The 18,415-nt window shown below is 52.8% G+C and overlaps 1 protein-coding gene across 9 annotated transcripts in view; it reads right to left on the bottom strand.

Annotated features, from left to right (window-relative positions):
- ppfia2 (PTPRF interacting protein alpha 2) overlaps positions 1 to 18,415 on the bottom strand; it is a 44,234-nt gene that overhangs the window by 1,360 nt on the left and 24,459 nt on the right. For 2 of the 9 annotated variants that reach the window (XM_056425381.1, XM_056425384.1), the window contains exons 14-29: positions 16,747 to 16,987; positions 14,714 to 14,743; positions 14,478 to 14,608; positions 13,726 to 13,907; positions 12,903 to 12,993; positions 10,104 to 10,185; positions 9,257 to 9,457; positions 4,904 to 4,966; positions 4,161 to 4,193; positions 3,908 to 4,083; positions 3,678 to 3,775; positions 3,386 to 3,561; positions 2,858 to 2,926; positions 2,021 to 2,177; positions 1,870 to 1,926; positions 853 to 911 (exon numbers count right to left, since the gene is read on the bottom strand). In XM_056425381.1, coding sequence (XP_056281356.1) covers positions 853 to 911; positions 1,870 to 1,926; positions 2,021 to 2,177; positions 2,858 to 2,926; positions 3,386 to 3,561; positions 3,678 to 3,775; positions 3,908 to 4,083; positions 4,161 to 4,193; positions 4,904 to 4,966; positions 9,257 to 9,457; positions 10,104 to 10,185; positions 12,903 to 12,993; positions 13,726 to 13,907; positions 14,478 to 14,608; positions 14,714 to 14,743; positions 16,747 to 16,987 — 1,846 coding nt within the window. Of the gene's footprint in view, positions 1 to 852; positions 912 to 1,869; positions 1,927 to 2,020; positions 2,178 to 2,857; positions 2,927 to 3,385; positions 3,562 to 3,677; positions 3,776 to 3,907; positions 4,084 to 4,160; positions 4,194 to 4,903; positions 4,967 to 9,256; positions 9,458 to 10,103; positions 10,186 to 12,902; positions 12,994 to 13,725; positions 13,908 to 14,477; positions 14,609 to 14,713; positions 14,744 to 16,746; positions 16,988 to 18,415 lie in introns of those variants that run through there. The other 7 variants (XM_056425382.1, XM_056425378.1, XM_056425375.1 and 4 more) reach the window with 6 other exon arrangements.

The raw sequence follows: 18,415 nt of genomic DNA, 5'->3' as shown, positions 1-18,415 counted from the left end.
CTGTGATCTTCAAATTCATACAGTTTGAGGGGCTTTTGGAAACGATATAAAAAGAGAAGTTGAGTCAGAAATGGAGGAACGGCGCCGCATTCATCTTTCAGCAGCGGAGGAAACCTCGATAAGAAGCTCAGGCGGCTGTCGAGCGCAGAAAGAAGTCCAGTAGAATCGTTCTAATGTGTCCTGCGCACAACGCCTGGAGCAGAACACGCCCCTCTGCTCCGCTCGCCCAACGACGACGCCCCTTTACATGTCGTGTGGGAGCTTTAAGGCCGGAGACGTCATAAAGTCACAAATCTGATGTCAAATCAGTTAAACGTGGCGGAAAAAAATCACAGTCCGGCGTTAAGTCAAAAAAGGAAGAGCAGCCTGGCGTGGGGGGGAGAAAAAAAGATAAAAAGTCAAAGTGGAACAAGTGTGTTTGTACTACGCTGACTTCACGTCGGAGAACGTCAAAGGTCAACGTGCGTCATGTCGAGTATTTACACCTGTGGGTTCTGGACAACATGTGAAGTCCTCCCCGCCACACAGGAAGCTCGAAGTGTTCTACAGGAAGTAGAAACACGTCTCCTGTCCACCTTCACGCTCAACATGCATCGGGTGCTCTCTGTTGTTCGTCTTCATCGACGCTGAACTCTTCGATTATTTGAAGGTTTCTAAAGCGCGACTCGTGGGTTTATTTTGGACGGGCATTGAGGAGGCGCCGAGAGCCTCCGACCCGACCGGTCGCTCTCCTGCCACCTCGGCAAAAAAACAGTCGGCGAGTCGTTGGAAATACAAAGATGTGTGTTTTTGTTTTTGCTGAACCGAGTGTCGTGTTACATACGGCGGACAGTTTAAGGTCTCTTCCTCCAATCAGCAGGAGTAGGTTCTCACCGTGGAGCTGTCCAGCCGCTGCACTGCAGAGGGTCCGACTGCACAGAGAGAGGAGGAAACCTTTGGTCAGTCCACATATGAACGCTCCTCCTCCTCCTCAGCCTGAGGAGACGTTCCTCCACCGAGGCGACGCCTCAAACACGACGGTGCGAGCGGTCGAAGCGCGGCGCTCCTCTCTCTCGGCGTCGCAAAGGAAGTCTCCGCTTTGAGAGCGTTGAGGACGGAGGAGACGGAGCAGCGCAGGAGGACCGTTTGGGTTCCCGCCTCGTTAGAGGAGAACGCCGGTCGAGGGCTCCTTCACGGATCGGAACTCTGGCCGATGCATCGCGTTAAACAATCGCCTCCACTTCATTACAACTCGGGGAGCTGAAAGCTAAAAGCTCGTAACTTTAAAGCTCGGGTTCACGTAGAAATATATATGCATATGTGAAGGGGCAAAAACACAGACGCCCAGACGGTGATACGGGCTTTAGAAGAGCTGCAGGAAGAGTTTTGGAGAACCTTGATGAAGAGTTTAATATCTGATTGTGTTCCAGATCTGGACACATTTAAATGGCCAAAACGACTAAAAGCAAGAACCGAGTTGTACTGACCCGGAGCGATCTGTTCTCGTGTAACGGCGGCGGGACGAGGAGCGGCGCACACTGCCGCTGAGTTACCGCGACATCGAGGACACGCCGACGTCAACCTGCCGACTCGGCCCACTCACACGGCGCCGCTCGCTTTCCGTGTTCCCGCTTTCAGAACTAACGTCCAGGAACCGGGTCCTGGCCCAGAACTTGACGCCCTCGCTTCTACAACCAGGGTGACCGAACACAACTTTCTATTCATCTTTGGCGAGTCGGCTGGATATCAGAGACTCGAGAGGGCGGGAGAGACCACAACGAACAAGGGGGAGTCACAGCCGAGCCCACGTGGGGAGGGGGGAGGAGACACAAGAACGAGACACGCCGGGCCAACGAGCCCAGGACCCCCACAGGGGGCGTCACAGCTGACCTTGAAACCAATCCAAATACATGTCGTCGGGACTGTCGTCCAGCGCCTCGTGGAGCGCTGCGGAGCGGCCGCCACGGAGGGAACAAGAGACACGTCACCACACACGAACTACCGGCGGACGACCACAAGGTGCCGAGGCACGGGGACTCACCCTCGGGGGGCAATCTCCTGGAGTGACCGGACGTGGTGGTGAGACGGAATCCGGCGGGGAGCGTCTCGGCCGAGCCGGGCATCATACTTATACCGTGAAAGTCTCGCGGCGGGAACTGCCTCCTCCACGACGGACCCCGGAAGTCTTTGTCGTCACACTGACGGAGAGAAGAAGATAAAGGCTAGATGGACGTTCAAGCAAAGCACTGCCCGCCGATTGTCTCCGTCACCTCAGGCTGAGAGGACACGTGCTCTTGTCTTGCAGATTGTTTAAAAAAAAGTTGAATATCAAAAGCTAATTGTCTAGAAAAGGACGCCGCTGCACGACAATAAATTCCCCTTACTCCGATCAGGAAGAGAGGCCTCTCATCACATAATCTCTGACTGGGATTTCAGTGCATCAACGATGGGGAAGTTTAATTTACCCGTAAGAAACATATTAAAGATATTTGTCAGTGATCTTGACGATGTGAGCTCATTAACCCTCCTGTTACCTTCACATTTACAAACATATTTTACCCTCGGGGTCAATTTGACCCCAGCAATTAAAACCTCCAGAAAATCATTAGAATTAATATTGTTTCCCAAGTTTAAGTGTGAGGTACTTTATGTTTGTTTGTTGACTACCTAAATAGCCCTTTAAATAAATAAAAAAGTTGATATTTCTTATATGTTTGACACAGTGAAAAACAGCCTGGGGTCAAATTGACCCCAAAGAACACCGACGTTAAACATTGAATGGGGTCAAATTGAGGTAACAGGAGGGTTAAATGTGTGTGATAATCTTGACCGTGTGTCGGTGTTGCTGCTCTGATCTGGTGACCTCCACGCGTCTCACCTCGTCCAGCCGCCTGTCGGTGCCCAGCGCCAGCATGTTATTGTACTCTCGCTCCAGAATCTGACGTGCCTGAAGAAAGGAAAAAAACAAAAACGCATTCTGGTTTTCACAAAGCCGACTATTTTGAGCCGAGCGGCTGCTGACGCATTACGTCGTGCGCGCTGCATTTCTATTTCCACCTCTTTTTTTTTTTTTTATAGATGAGATGAGCAGAGAAAAAAACCCCACAGGGCAACCTGCCAGAGGGACAGTTGGCAAATGATGCCGGCTTTGTGGAGGCCGACGCCCACACGGCGCTCTCTACCGACGCTGGATGATTAAACGTGGCTGAAACTTTGCAGCGTTAAAACATGAAAATCAAAGATCTCCTGAGCGAAGGACGACCCGCTCCACCTCCGAGAGACGCTCCCGTCTCCGGTGTGGAAGAGTGACGTCGCGACCAGGCTGATTTTGTGATTTTTTTTTGACCATCGTGATTTTGGACCGGGCTGTTGCTGAAGGAGCCGCCGTCCGAAGCCCAGACGGTACCTGAGTGTTCTGGTTGGGGATCTGGAGGAGCAGCGCCAGGCTGCTGTAGTCAAAGTTGTCGTCCAGGGCGACCAGAGCTCCGTGCACGCCGCTCTCAAACAAGATGTTGGCGTAGTCCCTCAGGCCGATGCTCTGGACCCAGCGGATGACCCGCTCGTTACTCCACACCAGAACGTCTACACACACACACACACACACACACACGGTAATCTCACCTTGAAGCTTCATCTCTTATTCATTTGTCGCGTCTTGCTTTGGTGCGTGAAGCCGGTTGTATTTTCGCTGCACTTGCCTCTCATTTCCTGCTGGCTGTGCTCCCGCCGCCTCTCCAGCTCCTTCCTGTCGTAGTTGAGCTTCTTCAGGCCCATGATCCCGTACTGTAAACTGATTCTGGGGTTAGAAAATCACACGTGCGCACAGTCATGTGGCCGAAACGCACAGGAGCCGATGATGAAAACCCGTTGTCGATCTCGATGTTTCACACGTAATCTCTGACATGTTTGCTGCCGACGAGTCCAGTACCTGTGGAAGCTGTCCACCATTTTCAGGTGCACCCTCAGGTCCTTCTTGGTGAGGTGGTCCAGCATGCGTGCGTCCACCAGGCACTCCATGAAGTAGCTGCGGTACTGAGGTAGTCCGAGACTGGGCAGCCACTCGTTCCCGATCCACTCGTGGTTCATGTCGCCGTACGCCAGAGTCTGACGGAGAAGTTCATCGTTCATTCGGGAGCTCACGCAGGGAGCCGACGCGCGTCGATTCAACGGGGCTTCCTTACCTGAGCCCAGCTGCCCTCCTCAGAGTCGGACTTCTGATTTGAAACGAGGAAAAGGAAGGGAAAAAAACAATTCTTTAAATATTCACGAGAGCAAACGAAGGCCCAGTGGGATGCGATTGCTCTGCAGCTGTTGAGAAGCACTAAAGCAACAAAGTGCACGCTGAATAAATAAAGGAAACATCAGAATTAAAGCGCTGCCTATTGCACAGGATTTGTATCCAGAAAATATCTCTTGTTTCCTTTGTTACCCAAAGTGGACTTTAGTCGTGGTTCTCCTAAGAGGAGAGAGCTTCTTGTTGCTTATGGGTTCCACAAACCTCGACTCATGACGAGTAAAAGGTAAAAAGCTTGGAGAAGTTACTGCGTTTACTCTCAGATGTGACCTGGCAGGTTGGTAAAAGGTTATTTATGGTTAACTCTACGACACAACCGGAGACACGATGAGGTCGGAGGTCAAATCCCTCTGAGGCGCCTCAGATCTCTAGAGTTCAGATGCTGCGTTTCAGCGTCCCGCTCCGTCTCCTCCGGACCCGTCGACGCTGAACGCTGAGAAACGACCTTCAGAGATCTGGTGTGTCGCAGTGTGACCAGAGATGAACGGTATCTTTCAAACGAGAGTCGTCGTCAAACACGGGTCAGGAGGGGGGTGAAGGGTCGCCATCGGGCCCCAACCAGGTCGCTCATCATCACCCCCCTCCGATCACGGCGCTCACGCCCAGACGGACAGACACAAGGGGACTGACCGTTTTGGAGGGGGCTGCCATGGTCTCCATCTCCTCATGGGTCACCCATACATTGCCCGACGGCTACGGGGGGGTCGGGGGGTGGAGGGGGGGGGCAGAGCCCAAGAGACAGAGCAGCAGCAGGGTTGGTAGTAGAGGTCCGGTAGGAGGGGCAAGCAGTGTTAAAGAAGAAGAGCAGCACCACTGTAAGCCAATAGTGTTATAGCATCACAGTCAGATCATGAACCGGCCCCCGAACCCGCCAGGGGGCCACGGGGTCAACACGGAGAGGACGACGACACATCTCGGTGCAGGCGTACACAGAACAGACGGCTGGCATGCACGGCGAGGAAGACCAGAGACACGAGAACCACTGACACACACACACACCACGCTACACCCCGCCCCGTCGACTAGGAGAGGGTCGGGTCACTCGGGGGTCATCTGATCCACAGAACATGCGGTGAGGACTCAATGGGGACTCTTTATATTGGTAGAATAGCAACGACAGAGAGGCAGAGGGCCCTTCACAGAAAGATGAGGTCATGAAAGTTTTATGAGGAAGTGGAGCAGAGTGTTTGACGAGAGGGCCGAGGTCAAGGGGGACCAGTCCTGGTGGTGGTTTTTTCGACGGCGGGGGGGAAGGGGGGGGGACGGACAGAGACGGAGAGAGAGCAAGAGCTCACGGGTCACGGCGCCGCCACGCTGTGTGCGGTCCGCGCTGTTTGTGCACGTGCAGCTTGAGCATGAAAGCCCATCAGTGCACGTGCCGCGCGGAGCGAACCGTCGCTATCGCCGAGGAGCAGCCAATCGCCATGACGACAGGGATGCTGCGAAAGCGGACCGTTGTGTGGAGCAACCGGAGAGCGATGTTCCACAGAACGGGAGTCCGGCGGCGACATCGACTCATCACAGAGACGGTGTGATGGTCAACGTGGCGGCGCGTGGAGCCCGGCGTGTGCGGAGGCGTGGAAGCCGACGGGGACGAGCAGCGACGCACACATCAGTCAGAGATGATCACGGAGGCGTTGTTGTTACACACATATTACAGCCTAATAACCAGAAGTGCCAGAAGAAGGGCGTCGAGTGAGAGGCGTGGTCGTGTGAGAGGCGTGGTCGTGTGAGGGGCGTGGTCGTGTGAGAGGCGTGGTCGTGTGAGGGGCGTGGTCGTGTGAGAGGCGTGGTCGTGTGAGAGGCGTGGTCGTGTGAGGGGGGTGAGGCGGAGGCGTGTGAGGCGTGGTCGTGAGAGGCGTGGTCGTGTGAGGGGCGTGGTCGTGGTGAGGGGCGTGGTCGTGTGGCGTGGTCGTGAGAGGCGTGGTCGTGGAGGCGTGGTCGTGTGAGGGCGTGGTCGGTGAGGCGTGGTGAGAGGCGTGGTCGTGTGAGGGCGTGGTCGTGTGAGGGCGTGGTCGTGGAGGGGCGTGGTCGTGTGAGAGGCGTGGTCGGTGAGGGGCGTGGTCGGTGAGAGGCGGTCGTGTGAGGGCGTGGTCGTGGTGAGAGGCGGTCGTGAGAGGCGTGGTCGTGAGAGGCGAGAGGCGTGGTCGTGAGGAGGCGTGGTCGTGTGAGAGGCGGTCGTGTGAGGGCGTGGTCGTGTGAGGGGCGTGGTCGTGAGAGGCGGAGGCGTGGTCGTGTGAGGGCGTGGTCGTGAGGGGCGTGGTCGTGTGAGAGGCGTGATCGTGTGAGGGGCGTGGTCGTGTGAGGGTGGTCGTGTGAGTGAGGGGCGTGGTCGTGTGAGGGAGAGGCGTGAGAGGCGTGGTCGTGTGAGAGGCGGGTCGTGTGAGAGGCGGAGGCGTGGTCGTGAGAGGCGTGGTGGTGAGGCGTGGTCGGTGAGAGGCGTGGTGGAGAGGCGTGGTCGTGGAGGGGCGTGGTCGTGTGAGAGGCGCGTGGTCGTGTGAGAGGCGTGGTGGTGAGGCGTGGTCGTGTGAGAGGCGTGGTGAGGGGCGTGGTCGTGTGAGGCGTGGTCGGTGAGGGGCGTGGTCGTGAGAGGCGGGTGGTGTGTGAGGCGTGGTGAGAGGCGTGGTCGTGGAGGCGTGGTCGTGTGAGGCGTGGTCGTGTGAGGAGGCGTGGTCGTGAGAGGCGTGGTCGTGTGAGGGCGTGGGCGTGGTGAGAGGCGTGGTCGTGGGGGCGTGGTGTGTGAGGCGTGGTCGTGTGAGGCGTGGTCGTGTGAGGGGCGTGGTCGTGTGAGGGCGTGGTCGTGTGAGGCGTGGTGTGTGAGGCGTGGTCGTGTGAGGGGCGTGGTCGTGTGAGAGGCGTGAGAGGCGTGGTGTGAGAGGGCGTGGTCGTGTGAGAGGCGTGGTCGTGGGGCGTGGTCGTGAGAGGCGTGGTCGTGAGGGCGTGGTCGTGAGGGCGTGGTCGTGTGAGGCGTGGTCGTGTGAGAGGCGTGGTCGGTGTGAGGGGCGTGGTCGTGTGAGGCGTGGTCGTGAGGCGTGGTGGGTGTGAGAGGCGTGGTGTGAGGCGTGGGCGTGGTCGTGTGAGAGGCGTGGTGAGGCGTGGTCGTGTGAGAGGCGTGGAGGCGTGGTCGTGTGAGAGGCGAGGCGTGGTCGTGTGAGGGCGTGGTGGTGAGGGCGTGGTGTGAGAGGCGTGGCGTGAGAGGCGTGGTCGTGTGAGTGGCGTGGTCGTGTGAGGGGCGTGGTCGTGTGAGAGGCGTGGTCGTGTGAGGCGTGGTCGTGTGAGGGGCGTGGTCGTGTGAGAGGCGTGGTCGTGTGAGAGGCGTGAAGAGGCGTGATCGTGTGAGGGGCGTGGTCGTGTGAGAGGCGTGATCGTGTGAGAGGCGTGGTCGTGTGAGAGGCGTGGTCGTGTGAGAGGCGTGGTGGGTGTGAGGGCGTGGTCGTGTGAGAGGCGTGGTGGAGAGGCGTGGCGTGTGAGGCGTGGTCGTGGTGAGAGGCGTGGTCGTGTGAGAGGCGTGAAGAGGCGTGGTCGTGTGAGAGGCGTGGTCGTGTGAGAGGCGTGGTCGTGTGAGGGGCGTGGTCGTGTGAGGGGCGTGGTCGTGTGAGAGGCGTGGTCGTGTGAGAGGCGTGGTCGTGTGAGGGGCGTGGTCGTGTGAGGGTGTGAGAGGCGTGGTCGGTGAGGGCGTGGTCGTGGTGAGAGGCGTGGTCGTGTGAGGGCGTGGTCGGTGTGAGGCGTGGTCGTGAGAGGCGTGGTCGTGGGAGAGACGTGGTCGTGTGAGAGGGGTGGTCGTGTGAGAGGCGTGGTCGTGTGAGGCGTGGTCGTGTGAGGGGCGTGGTCGTGTGGGTGGCGTGGTCGTGTGAGAGGGGTGGTCGTGTGAGAGGCGTGGTCGTGAGGGCGTGGTGAGGCGTGGTCGTGTGAGGGCGTGGTCGTGTGAGGGCGTGTCGTGTGAGGCGTGGTCGTGAGAGGCGTGGTCGTGAGAGGCGTGGTCGGAGAGGCGTGGTCGTGAGAGGCGTGGTCGTGTGAGAGGCGTGGTGGGTGAGGCGTGGTCGTGGTGGGTGTGAGGGGCGTGGTGGTGTGAGAGGCGTGGTCGTGTGAGGGCGTGGTCGTGAGAGGCGTGGTGGTGAGAGCGTGGTCGTGTGAGGGGCGTGGTCGTGTGAGGGGCGTGGTCGTGTGAGGCGTGGTCGTGTGAGGGGCGTGGTCGTGTGAGGGGCGTGGTCGTGGTCGTGTGAGGGGCGTGGTCGTGTGAGAGGCGTGGTCGTGTGAGGCGTGGTCGTGTGAGAGGCGTGGTCGTGTGAGGGGCGTGGTCGTGTGAGAGGCGTGGTCGTGTGAGAGGCGTGGTCGTGTGAGGGGCGTGGTCGTGTGAGGGGCGTGGTCGTGTGAGGGGCGTGGTCGTGTGAGAGGCGTGGTGGTGTGAGAGGCGTGGTCGTGTGAGGGGCGTGGTCGTGGGAGGGGCGTGTGAGAGGCGTGGTGGTGAGGGCGTGGTGTGAGAGGCGTGGTCGTGTGAGAGGCGTGGTCGTGTGAGGCGTGGTCGGTGAGGCGTGGTCGTGTGAGAGGCGTGGTGTGAGGGCGTGGTCGTGTGAGGCGTGGGTGTGAGGGGCGTGGTCGTGTGAGGGCGTGGTCGTGTGAGGGCGTGGTCGTGTGAGGGGCGTGGTCGTGAGAGGCGTGGTCGTGTGAGGGCGGTCGTGTGAGGGGCGTGGTCGTGTGAGAGGCGTGGTCGTGTGAGAGGCGTGGTCGTGTGAGAGGCGTGGTCGTGTGAGGGGCGTGGTCGTGTGAGAGGCGTGGTCGTGTGAGAGGCGTGGTCGTGCTCTTGCTTTCAATTGGAAAGAAAGAGCAAGACCGGCTCGGCCCGCCCAGCGATGTGTCTTTTGTTTTGATATTATTATTGTTTTTCTGGTTCCTTCTCCTCCGTCTACTCACACTCACTTCCTCCTCTCGATCAGCTCATCAAATGCTCGTGCGTTCCCGTGTGTGTGCGTCGGTCCGACTCACGGTTCTGGAGGTGGGCGGAGCCGAGGGGCTCGTGAGGGACACCATCTCCTGGATGGCCAGGCGCAGCTTGAGGCGGTGCAGAGGGTTGCTGATGCCGATCTCCCTCTGGATCTCGGTGTCGGAGAGGGCCGACATGATGGCGCCGCTCTTCACGTTGGCGCGGCACGCCGCCACGTACCAGGCCGGCATCCCCAACCACAGCTTCACCACGAGGAGAGGAGAGGAGTGAAGAGGAGGGGAGGGGAGGTGAGACAAGTGAGCACAGGATTTTGAGTATGAGCATCTCTTTTCTCCAAATACTTGTTGGTCCATCCTAAACACCGTAGACATAATTCGGTTTATTTGATTATATATTTACGGTTTCATCAAACGAGTCGATTTTATTGCACCAAAATTTAAAGGAAGTATTTTTTGCGTCACAGGATTTGCAAACAGGACCAGGCGTAAATGTTCCCCAAAATGCTGCCTGTTCAATAACTCTCAATAACTGGAACATTGAGGTCTGGTGGAGTCATGGTCTGCTGGCTGTAGGTCATCCACTGACCACTAGGGGGCAGTAGAGCGTCCACAGTTTGACTATTGACAACTTGTTCAGTTAGTCCAAGGGAACTGATTCACTACAACAATACATGAGTTCATCAATGTTTTTGTTGCTAATATTGAAACAGATTTTGGAAATCACCCATAATGGATCTAAGCAAACTAACAATATCAAATATATAATATATATAATATATATATATATATATATGAAATGGCTCATTTAATCAAGTCAAAGATGTGTCACATGGTCAGGTTATTTGCAATGAAAATCATCTACGAACTAAAAACTCCAAAGTCTTCTCACCTCCAGCCAGGCGACCACCGTCGGGCCGTCCCACTGGGCGAACGGTAAGCCCCTCCTCCGGGCCTCCTCCAGCAGCTCGTGTCTGAGGGCGGGGGCAGAGGAGACCGGGGGTGAACACGTGGACTCACACGTCGTGACACACTTCCTGACTCTGGTGCGACCCGTATAAGATCTCACATGCTCACTCCTGCTCACTGCTTTCCACAAATCCCTGCAGTCAGAGTGTGTGTGTGTGAACAGCATTGTGTGTGTGTGTGTGTATAAATACATGAGGGGAGAGCACTCAAACACATTTTATCTCTGAGGGTTGTGACGGGCCGCGTTTTATCATTCATCTCTGTGCTGTCGGAGAGCGGCGCAGACAAGCTACACACACACACACACACACACACACACACACACGCAAACGCACACACACCTCTGATCCCGACGTTATCATTCTCCTCATCACACCTCCAGAATGTATCAACTTAAACTCACAGCGAGTAGAAACCCGGACCGGCCCTGTGCCCGCATGTCTTAACCCTGCAGTGTTTAGTGAAAACTATTATTATCCAAATTAGCCAATAAACAGACGATCATTTGTTTGTTTTTTGGGGGTCGGGATATCAGCGCCACCACATACATTTTTAGAAATATCTGCTTGAAATAACACATTTAGAGGATTGTCCATCCTTGGCACAGGTGGGCTCGTCAATATATTGATATTATATTGATAATGAGACGTGTTTGATTTCCTCCGTGTCGTCCAGTGTGTGTGTCCTCTGAGTGCAAACACAACAACACACTGAGCGACTGACAGGTTCTGAATCATGCAGCGGGGTATTTTTTTTAAACAACTAGCAGGGGGGGCACACACACACTCGTACTCACACGGCAGAGACAATGCAGTTCATTATTCTATCCGGTGAAGACATTCATTGACAACAACAACAACTCTGAATCAACAACGCTTTCCCTGAGTGCGTTGTCAAAAGAAGAGCTTGACAAGTGGAAAGAGTTTTGCTCATCGATGAACACGAGGGACGCGTCGCACTCGGAGCGCTGAAGGCCTCGGTGCAGTGAAAGGGCATTTAAACACAGCATACAGGTGATGGGGGGGGGGTCTCATCCATCCCGGCACATGATCGCTCATGTCGCCTCTGTCTCTATGTTCAGGTCGGATGCGTGGAGGAGAACACAGCCACTGAACATAGCTGGGGGAGGAAGGACAACAGTTCTGACAAATCATACAAAGGAAAAGAACATTTCCCATAACCAGATGTGACCGCTGGTTATTGCACACAGAGAGATCGAGACACACACACACACACACACACACACACACACACACACACACACGTGAGGAGAGGAAGACATTCCGGGTTCTTTTTAAAAATCGGACCCCATTTTTTTTTAAAGCGGCGGCACATTCTCTTCAGCCGGGGATGCAGCTGCCATAGAACTGTAAAAAAATGTTGGGGAAGAAATGTCTTCGGATGGAGGATGAAGAAAAAAGAAAGAAATAGCGCAATGGCGTCGCCGGCAGCCACGAGGGATCGAGAGGAGACACACGGCGAGAGATGAGAGACGTCAGCGTTGGAACTGGGCTTCTTTTTTATTCCTTTTTTTTCCCGGGAGAAGACAGACGGGAGAGATGACGGCAGACGGGGCAAAATGGCCGAGACAGTGGTCACATCCAGGAGGTCAGTTATGCGTCCTCGCAACTTACCCGCTTTGTTAGAGTCAGAGGATGACGAGAGGGAGAGGAAGGGTAAGAGAGGAGAGGAGCGCAAAGAAGAGAGAGAGAGAGAGAGAGAGAGAGCGACGGGGAGACAAAAGTGCACAAATGTTAATGACTTAAAAATCGGCAGTTGACGCTACGGCTCTAAACAAAAACACGTGCACACACACACACACACACACACACACACATATATAAATCTCACGATGGAGGACATTCGGTCACAGGAGCATCTGTAGACCCGTCCAAAAAATAAATACACCTTCTTCAATGCAGTCCTGACCACATCTCGTGCAGCAGAGGGAATGAGAGATGCACTGACCCCCCCCCAACGGCCTCGCATTCAGATGCTCGGTTGCATTCAGAGGCCGCGTGTCGTTCCCTCTCGAGGAAAACGACGACGGAGGAACAGGAAGGAGCCGCACGGCGACGACGAGAACCGCGGCGATCGACCGAGATGCTGAAATGGAAAACGGTGAAGGCATGCGGTGTGGAGGAGGGGGAGGAGGAGGAGGCGCCAAGATGCAAGGTGGGGTGTGGTGGTGGGGGGTGTGGCCTTAGTCCCGGACACCGCCATGAAGAAAAGTCAGTGCGGTGGAGGAGAAACGACAACGTTTGCCAACGGACAAATGACGTTCATCATTTGGCACACACACACACACACACACACAGCCATTCTGTAGAAAGATTTGATTTGTGAGGGGGGGGGGGGGGAGGGGGGTGTAGGGAAAGCCATCTACAGCTTCCAAATTGACAAAGCAGCTTTGTGATATTAATTGGGTTCTCTAGCCCGGATCAATACTCTTGACTTTGGCCCCGAGTCTGAATGCAGCGAGCCGGTCGTTGCGCCCGCATGCTGCTCCGCCGTCTGCTCTCAATCGATCCCCCGGTGCGTCTGCGGAGGGGGAGAGGGCTGGAGGTAAAAGCCCGTCTGCGGGGTCAAAGGTCAGATTGGACCACGTCCTGTAATGGGGCGGTTGAAAGGTCTAAAGCCATAAACGTGGCTCCTCTTTATGATGACTTTACGCTGCGTGTCGGCTGCTCGGACCTTAAGTGCTCTCAGCGACAACGCTTACTTCTTTTTCAACCGGCGGTCCTTCTCGGCCTGAGTTCCCAGCTTGCCCAGCGCCATGTCCTGGCCCGCCATGTCTGGGTCCATCATGGTCGCTGAGGGAAGAGGAGCGAGTGAATGCGTGATGACGTTTATACTGTGTGTTACATACTAACACTGTTTTAAGGGCTGGGTTCGCCTCCGATTATTATATGAACAGTAGAATATAATAAGAATATGTATTTGTATAGCACATTTCATTTAGCCTATGTAGATCAAAGTCCTGTATATTTAAAAAAAATAAAGTAGCTGGAAAAAAGCATGCATTGTGCATTTAAAATTGTAAGCAATTAAAATCAACACATGCGACGTAGAGGTGAGTTTGACAGTCTCACAAAATGTGATAAATATAGAATTGTAATCACGTATTGTGCTGGAAAACAAAATTGTATTTTAAGTGATTTTTGCCAATCAAATAATTTCATTTTTATGATACAATAACCAATCTGTCTGTATGATGAAATTGCTGAGCTGCTCAGCTTTGGTGTACAAGACCATCACAATATTTCTTTAAAATAAAAAATGTGATATCATTGACCCAATGATCGTTCACAGATATGATGCATTAAGGTTATCGGATTCTGATGCGTTCGATTATTGTGCAGGAGCATCGTTTCTTTTGATGTCAAAGTATGCATAAACATACATATTAGTATCAGTAATACCATCCATGTGTCAGTTCTCTACCAGATGTGGGACGTTGGTCCGAGCTAATCTATCAACCGGACTATGAATCGAGGTATCCTCATCTGGCGTCAGAACTGTTGGACCGTTCCCCCGGAGCCCACCTTGAGGATCCAACATGACGTGTCTGTGTGCCATATGCGCCATCCTGCCCTTCTCCTTCTTGCCGAAAAGCCGCCCGATGGAGGATTTGATGCCCTTCTTCTTGGGATGCTTGTAGAGGGAGTCCTGGCTGCTGGCGACACTACTCAGGGCGCTGGCCTCCGCCTCCAGAGACGACACGGTCCTGCGGGCGCACACAGAACACACGGGTCAAGCATCCAGGGGCAGCGCAGTGTCACGAGATTATCTCTCGAAAGATCTTTTCTTTTTGGGATTTTCATTCGTAATCTTCTGGGAAAAAAAACAAGTATCCTAGAAGCGGGCTCACTTGTTCATCAATCTATACTTCCACCTCACTTCTTTTTTTCCCTGTACATTATCCTCAAAGTATTCGCCGCTTTTCCCCGACTGCACTTTTTTTTTTAAAGCTCATTCATCCACGCCGTCTTACTGAAGAGCCATTTTATAATACAGCTGCTACACTGGAGATTATCTCCAGTGTGCCGAGACGTTATCACGCACGGCGAAACTGCAGCGAAATTGGACGCTTCCAAATAAACCGTCTCAATTTGGGTCCAAGAGCACAGACAGACGCGGCCAGAAGAACCAGGACATCCAGCTCACATCTTACAAGGAGCGCTGTCATTCGCATCCAAGGTAGAAATGATTACAAATTAAACCTCCTCTGATCGGAAGCGGTCCAAACATTCGACGACACAGAAACGACAGCCGTGTTTGCACAGCCGCCACCTACCCCCGTGCGTCATTGTGCGAGGAGGCGGGCAGTGTGTGTGTCATCCGGACGGTGCGTGGCGTTGTCGGGGGCGACGTCTCACACTTGATGGTGGCCTTGTCCTCGTGGCCGTCCTCGTCCACCGCCGCGATCTGAGGGCACGAGGAGAGGGACGTGAGACGCGACCCTCGGACGTATCGATAGCAACCGTATCGGGGCATGACACTGCGCGTGTGTGTGTGTGTGTGTGTGTGTACCTTTCTCCTGTGTTTCCTCAGATCACTGGGCTGTTGGGCAGGGAAAAGACAAAACAAATGATATTCATTGTCAATATCCAGCAGGGACATCACACATGTCCATCCTGATGATACATTAAAGACTATTGGCTCATTCATGTTATCATCAGACACCATTCGACGCTCATGAGCCGTTACCCAATATCAGATCATCGACTCTCAGATCAATACAGAGGAAGGATTGGTGAACAAGTCATTTGACCGATCGATAAAATCCTATACACTACGGTTCAAAAGTTTGGGGTCACTTAGAAATGTCTTTGTTTTTCAAAGAAAAGCACTGTTTTTTCAATAAAGATAACATTAATCAAAAATACCCACTATACATTGTTAATGTGGTAAATGACTATTCTAGGTGGAAACGTCTGGTTTCTAATGAAATATCTCCAGAGGTGTATAGAGGCCCATTTCCATCAACTATCACTCCAGTGTTCTAATGGTACATTGTGTTTGCTAATCGCCTTAGAAGACTAATGTCTGATTAGAAAACCCTTGTGCAATTATGTTAGCACAGCTGAAAACAGTTATGCTGGTAATATAAGCTATACAACTGGCCTTCCTTTAAGCTTGAAGTTTGAAGAACAAAATTAATACTTCAAATATTAATCATTATTTCTAATCTTGTCAATGTCTTGACTATATTTTCTATTCAATTTTCAATTCATTTGATAAATAAAAGTGAGTTTTCATGGAAGACACGAAATTGTCTGGATGACCCCAAACTTTTGAACGGTAGTGTATTTCTATTTCATCAGTCAAAACAAATCTGCTTGATGTGCACATCTGGAGTGTTTCTGGTCAGGGTGGTAGAGAGTTGAGAGGAGCTGAGCTGTGAAACATGTTACTGTCTATTCTTGGAGGAACTACAAGCCGCCCCGTTGGTCCTCTGGTTTGCCCGACGTCAGCCGACAGAGCAAAGAGAGTTTCCCGTCATTACTTTCTCTGCACGCTAACCCAATGCGGCCTTGAGACGTTCACGTGTTCTCCAGCTAACGTCAGAGTAACAGCTGGCTCAGCTCAGTCCGGTGCTTCCTCAGTTCTTCATACCGCCGACCAACCGTCAACCATCCGATGCCATGCATAAAGCCGCTATACTAGTCTTTACTTTCCAGTCTTAAAATGATAACATTACTTTTGGGATTGCAGATTTTTTTTTCCAGAAGTCTGTCTCGAGACAAATGTAAATGTCTATTTTGAAGTTCACGAGGCAGCTTCTCTAACCCAGCGGGTCACTCTGTCCATGTGACCTCCTGTACTCACTCAGTGCGTTTACATGATGGTATAATTCTAATCTTGCTTTAGTCGGACTATGCTATCTTTTGGGGGATCTGCTGCTATCCCAATATACATGGCAGTGAGTCATTTGAATCATTGGCCTTTGAAAGCATGTCATGTCCGCTACGATAGGTGGCGCTGTTTTCATTACAACTCGTGGTGATACAGCCATTTCCGCTTGACCTCTTCACCACTACCAACAACAACCAACAACAACAACAACAACATTTCGAGAAAGATGGCGAACAGAGAGCAAGGAGAAGCTACATCCCTCTACTAACGAAACACTGGAAAACACATTTTCAAATGTTTGATTTTGTTTTGCTGTTATAAATCTTTTTTTTAACTTGGTCTGAGGAAATATTCAAATTGTTCTTGCATGATGTTAATAGTGACAACTTATCGTCTCTTTCGACTTCCGGGTCACGACATGGGAGGGAGGGAGGAGGGCGGCGGGATCTCAAGCATGCGCAAAGACGCAAAGTCCAGTTCCTAATCCAATTCACCGTCACATGCCGCGATAGTCGAATTATCAACCGGATCGGATCGAGTTATCCAGGGGTGTTCATCGGATCGTAGTCGGACCGCACATTGTCGAACAAAGGTGTTTACATGAAACGGATCATTCGATTTCAGTCCGACTCAGCCAGTTATTCGAATGCATGTAAACACGGTCACTCTTCCAGAGTGTTGGTCTCGGCGCAGTTACAGCGACTTACCAGCGTCATGACCCCCATGCGCTCCATGTCGCGGGCCGGGCTTCGGGGATCAAGTTTGGGGGTGGAGTGTCCGCTGGGCGGCGAGGACGAGGCCAAAGAGGACGCGGTGGCCGAGGCGGTGATGGAGGCTCCGTGGTGGTGCATTCGGGCCAGGTTGAGGCCCTCCAGGCTGACGCTGGCCACCCGGTTCTCGATCTCCTCCTCCCGCAGCTCCGTCGACTCCTTCTCCTCCTGGATCAGCCTTGGGAGAGACGGAGGGAGGACCCCAGGGGAGGAGTCAGCAGGAAGGAGGCGTCTTCAAGTCACATGGTCACTAACCCTCGATGGCATCCTGTTGCCCTAGGCAACGCACTACCTTTTTGGACCTTACACGGCCCCTTTCATTTATTTTCCATTTAAAACAATGTACAGTATATAATGTCACCAGCTATGTCCGTGTCCAATCAAATGAGGGATGGTCACTTCATTTCTTTGTTTGATATGTTCTAATTGTCATTGTTTGGATTGTCATTGTTCACACACACACACACACACATTTTATGATTGATATTGTATCAAGGGGCCCCAAGCTGCTGGGATGAAATATTTGTTACCACCCAAAATAAAAAGTCATGCTATAGAGCACAGGTATCAAACACAAGGCCCCCGGGCCGCATTGCTTTACGTGGCCCCTGGCGGTTTTAAAGACACAAGATCACCTTTTCTTTAAGAAATTGAAGAAAAATATCCCGTGCTTTTATTTTGAAGGTTTCAAATTAAATGGATGTATGTCGTATTATTAGAGACATTTCCTTATGTACAATATTTCTTCACTCAAATAAACAATAATCATATGCAAAGAGAGTTATTTAACAATATATTCGAGGAGTTTATAAAGTGTTTCCGGCCCTTTAAGAGGGCAGCCATGATGCTGATTTGGCCCACGGTGAACATGAGTTTGACCCCCCTGCTATAGGGGGTTTTCCAATAAAGAGCTAATCCACAGCGACCTATCAGTGATCACTTCCATCTTGACTGAAAGTTGTGGACTCTTTATATCAGCATTAAGTCTCATCTATGGAGGTGGATTTCAGGAGATGTGTCTCATAAATCCCATTAAATACCGACAGTATGTGGCAAACGGATTAAAGGCCAAAGTGAGAAGATCATAAATTGTGCCCATACTCCGGGGGTTTAACTTTGTAATTAGCCGAGAGCTCGACTCTTTGTGATCTCTATCCGCCGCTTTTAATGAACTCTTCCTGAAAGAGATGCGACACTGTCTATTGACAGGGATGTCATTTAGAAAAAGACCAAAAGCCACATTACGATCTCTTGAAACTAAGAACTAAGTGGAGCTGCGTTCGGGGTTATGGATACTTATCAGCACAAGGTAATTACAGCATTAACAAGCAGGAGGCGGATCACATTTCCTGCAACATTTAGTGCAGACGAGGAAAGCGTTCGGCTCCCAGACGGGAAGAGCCACCTGAAGACGTGAAGGAAGAACAACGGAGACGGCAGGCTGAGCCCGGCAGATTACCGCGTGACATTTCAGTCAGACGTCGCGTATCCAGCCGCATCGTAGGATGTTTAGAGGGTATTATGAGTGTCTTGAACATTCTGGTAAAAAAGGGGCGGAGGAGGTTTGGTTTGAAAAGCTTCTCTGGGATCCGTTTTCTGCTTCTTA

Source organism: Pseudoliparis swirei, chromosome 10 (genome assembly GCF_029220125.1).
Source record: "Pseudoliparis swirei isolate HS2019 ecotype Mariana Trench chromosome 10, NWPU_hadal_v1, whole genome shotgun sequence".
NCBI lineage: Eukaryota > Metazoa > Chordata > Actinopteri > Perciformes > Liparidae > Pseudoliparis > Pseudoliparis swirei.
Note: the sequence above shows the minus strand (reverse complement) of the source record. Positions and strands in the feature narration are given on the sequence as shown.